This window comes from Chrysochloris asiatica, unplaced genomic scaffold (assembly GCF_000296735.1).
Source record: "Chrysochloris asiatica unplaced genomic scaffold, ChrAsi1.0 scaffold00165, whole genome shotgun sequence".
Lineage (NCBI taxonomy): Eukaryota > Metazoa > Chordata > Mammalia > Afrosoricida > Chrysochloridae > Chrysochloris > Chrysochloris asiatica.
In genome coordinates, this window is record NW_006408683.1 from 2,530,322 (window position 1) to 2,534,779 (window position 4,458).

At 41.7% G+C, this 4,458-nt stretch overlaps 1 protein-coding gene across 1 annotated transcript in view; it reads left to right on the top strand.

Moving 5' to 3' along the window:
- Window positions 1–4,458, top strand: part of KIF28P — a 204,065-nt gene that overhangs the window by 170,192 nt on the left and 29,415 nt on the right. The window contains exon 18 of the mRNA XM_006871283.1: window positions 663–770. Within this exon, the coding sequence (XP_006871345.1) occupies window positions 663–770 (108 nt within the window). The remainder of the gene's footprint in view (window positions 1–662; window positions 771–4,458) is intronic.

Consider the following 4,458-nt stretch of genomic DNA (forward strand, 5'->3'; position numbering starts at 1 on the left):
CTATCTGTTTTGCCAGACTACTCTACTATCTACTGGACTGTGTCAAGCAGTAAATCGAAGCTGCCCTCTACCCTCATCGCTCCCAGCAATACAGGAAGCTAACAACAGAGGCGAGGCCTTCCTAGTTCCTGAGCACCATTCCTTCTGTCCTTGGTCCACCAGAACCTCACAACCAACACTTGCTCTCCATAACCACCCCATTCTAGATTGTTCTTCAGATAGGCCCCTCTCGTTGGCTCCAGGCTCCTTAGTGTTTGCTATGCTAGGATTTGGACTAGGGTTGTTGTTGTTGTTGTTGTTATGTGCCATGGAGTTGGTTTCAACTTATAGCGATCTTATATAGGGTTTCCCAGGCTATACAAATTCACAGGAGCAGACAACCTTATCTTTCTCCCGTGGAACAGCTGGTAGTTTCAAACTGCTGACCCTGAGATTCGCAGCCCAATTCGTAACCACTATGCTACCAGAGCTCCTTTGGACTGGGGTTAGCTTCCTGATAATAAAGAATAAGAACCTTCCAGAAACCTCTAATAGACCTAATCACTTAGGTAAATATTACAAGTGTTGGTTACAGGATATTGTTGGAAATTGCAAAAATGCACATATGTAGGTTTATCTTGATAAACATAGGATTTTTTAGTGAGAAATGTTTCCTCTACTAGGGACTGCAAATGGAATTGAAAGTGAAGAATTTGGCATCGTCAGATTCCAGGGGCTATGACCTACAGAAGGAGGTCATAGTGAAGGTGACCAACAAGAGGACTCATGAGGTAAGGCTGTGTCTGTGAGCAGCACGAGCCTGTCACAGGGGGTTTCTGAGGATTTTTCCTAGGGAAAAAGGTTATTTTAATCAACTATATAGCCTGTGGAAACCCAGTAAAGGGGCAGGAGTATTTCAAGTGGGAGCTGGGATTCTAGGGAGAGAAGTAAGTTCTTCTCCATGTTCTTCTCCTGGGATCTGTCCTAACCAACAGTACTGAGCATTTTCTGTTCATTACCAGAAAACCAGTTGTGTCAGAGTAGAATAGCACTTCATAGAGTTTTTTGTTTTGTTTTGTTTGTGCTATTTTAATATTTTTTTATTAAGGGCTATAAAAAATATCTAGGAAGATAAATAAATGTGATACAATGATCTATGTCCTAATATAAAGAACTTTCTTTCACTGTCTTGTTTTCCTTCACAATGGCCTTTAAATCACAGGAGGCAGTGATTCCATGCCATTTCCTCTTCTTTATCACACACTGCAGGATTTCTGAATCAATTTCCACCCTCTAGTCTTCTCATTTATAAATCAAATTCATTTTCAATCCATTGTTTAGAGGGAATTTTTTTTTTTTCTGTTCCACAAAGAGGACTTTATTATTCACATTGGGATCAAAAGGGTGAAGAGTCCATTTCTCCAGAAATCGGCTTCTCTGGCATTGAAGATGTACCCTGTTCCAGCTTGGCTCATCATTTTCACCAGAATGTTTTTGACTTGCTCTTGGCAAAGGAGACCGCACTTAGAAACATGGCAATGACAACCCTTCATAGAGTTTTCAGTGACTGGTTTTTCAGAAGTGGATCACCAGACTTTTCTGAGGAGGCATTTCTACATGGACTTGAACTTTCAACCTTTTGGTTAGCATCCAAGAGCATTAACCATTTGAATCACCAGAAGGGAGCCTCAAAATTTACCAAAGTGGTAATGGTGTTGTGTGTGTGTGCATGCAAATGAGACACAAAGGAGGGAGAGGGGTCATTTTGAAGCAATAAGAAAGCCCACACTCCATACTTTCATTGTTGTTAAGTGCTATTGACTGAGTTCTGACTCATAACGACCCTATATAGGGTTTCCAGCAAGCAGCTGATGGGTTTGAACTAGCAACCTTGTGGTTAGAAGTCCAGTGCTTATCCTTCAGTGCCACAAAAGGCCATTTCACAAACTCCACTGACTGATCCATTCCAGATCTGATTTTGTTCACTGTTAGGAAGTTCCTTTTTAGGAATATAAGACTATTTCCCTTTGGCTTAAGAGCAGGAATTAGAAACAGTTGGCCTATCCTTTCTGTTCTTGATGGATGTTATGCCTTTGGAGGTGCCCTCAGACCCCACCTCCAGCAGAGCCCTCAGTACTTAGTTGCTCACCAGAGGATGTTGCTTTCATGGTTAGGTAACTTGGTGCAAACTATTCTCTTCTCCATGCTCAGCATACACAAGGTCCCTCCTCAGCAGGGGAACCAAAGCACCCAAGCATGATCTATGGGGCAACTAACTGCTCTCTCTGTCTTTGGGTTGCTCTTTTCTACGCATTGCCTAAAGTTTCCAAAATATTCTGGGTCAAGACCAATTTTTAAGAATATTTTTAAATTGTGAAATATGCCACAGAAGAATAAAACATGAAACATATATGTTCTGTTGCCTAAGGCTGGGGTTAGGGAATAGGAACTTGAGGGCAATAGCTAAAGTATAAAGGGTTTCTTTTGAGAATGACAAAAATGTTCTAAAATTGTAGTATGATTGCTCAATTCTGTAGATCCACTAACAGCCACTGATAGCAGCCTTATTTAAAGTATATGGATTAATTATATGGTATGTGGATTACATCTCAATAAAGTTACTGTTAAAAATAAAACAAAAGTATATATGAAGGGGCTTCACAAAATTTGTGGGAAAATGGAATTGAAGGACTTCTGGTTTGGTGGTGGCAGAGCAGAGTCAGGTAGGACAGGCTCTGTAGGGGAGGGGCTGAAAACTCAGAGACACAGCTGTAATGGAACAGCACCAGCGCTCTGGATCTAGCATAAGGGTCAGGTTGTCAGTTTCCTGCAAATGCCAATGGAAAAATCATCGTATAAAGGGAACCATTGCGATTTAGAAACTGGTCAAGACACAGGACTCCCTCTGTGGCCATCCCACCCAGGTGGAAGTCAGAGTCAGGACTATACCCAGACTGGCACAGGAAACAGGCACTAAAAGCAGGGCAGTGACATTTGCAAAAGGAGGTGTGGGGAGATTCTACACATTTTTTTCCTCCTCTTCCCTGTCGCGCCTGTTTTGCCCAGCCCAGACACTTTCAGGTGGGTGGATGTGCACCCCCCAAAAACTCCAAAGTTGAGACCACAAATTTCCCATGGCACAGAGAGAAAGAACCCCATCGGTCCAAGGGCAAATTCTTTGGCTGCCGCTTTTGACTTCTGCCTATGAGTCTCAGCCCTAAAGTTAACTTGTGCGGGACCATTTACCCCTGCCTATCCAGCAAGAAAAAAAAAAGCAGGTTTGGCCTGACAGACAAACAATATGAACAATCTTAAAACCCCAACATAAAAAGATGCAACTATTTCAAGAATTATGCTGTGCAAACACGACAACCGACCTTCAGAGACAAAAGTAGTAAACAATCTTTCTCCCATTAATTTCTCAATATCTATCCACTAACCTCTATGGTGGTGAATAGAGGAGGGGCCTGAGTGAGTGGACACTCTCACCCACTACTGGAGGCTTCTAAAGTGCACACACATTGCCTGTGTAGCAAGGTGACTGGACAGTCAGCCACAGTTTTATTTTTGTTTCAAAGTGGAGGTTTTTTTCTCTATTCTTATATGGCTTCTGCTTTTGGGACATTTGTTCACACACTTTTCCTGGAGGTGGGAGTTTTTTCTCCCTACATTACCCAAGAAGAATCAGCAATCATGGCCATATAGCCAAGCTACAAGCATACCCCATAATATTCCACCATGAGACAAGAGGCAATAACAGCTGCTAAGTATTACATGCGAAAAGGGAAACCTATCTCCTGATCATATACACAAGAAGACACCCAGTAAGCTTAATAACACAACAACAAACACCCATTGAAGCATTAAAAAACCCACATAATTACTGGAAATGACAAACAAAAGATCTCAAACACAACAAACGATCTCAAAACATGTCCCAAAACAGAAAAGAGTAACTGAGACAAATACGCTGGAGACAGACAAAGGCTCCCCAGAAGAGGAAGAGCAGGTTTTCAATTTGCCTGAGAAAGAATTCAGAAGAATGATATGGAAACAAATTCAAATGCTCTGAAAAGGGGCAATTCTACTAAAATTATTCCAAAATATAAAAGAGGACAGAAAACTTCCTAATATTTTTTATGAAGCAAGCATAACCCTCATACCAAAACCAGGGAAGCACATCACTAAGAAAGAAAATTTTAGACCAATATCCCTCATGAACATAGATGCAAAAATTCTCAACAAAATCCTAGCCAACATAATCTAGCAACACATCAAAAAGATAACACATCGAGAGAACAAACAAGATGGCGGATCGGGTAGACGTATAGCAGAGAGCTCCGCCAACAACAACACAGAATTCCCAACCAAGCAGGCTCACGGGCTGGTCCCAGAACTCTGAACCACATATAAAGGAATACTTAGAAGGTTGGAAGGCTCACAGCTGGGGGAATCTGTGGCAGAAGCAAGAAATCTATT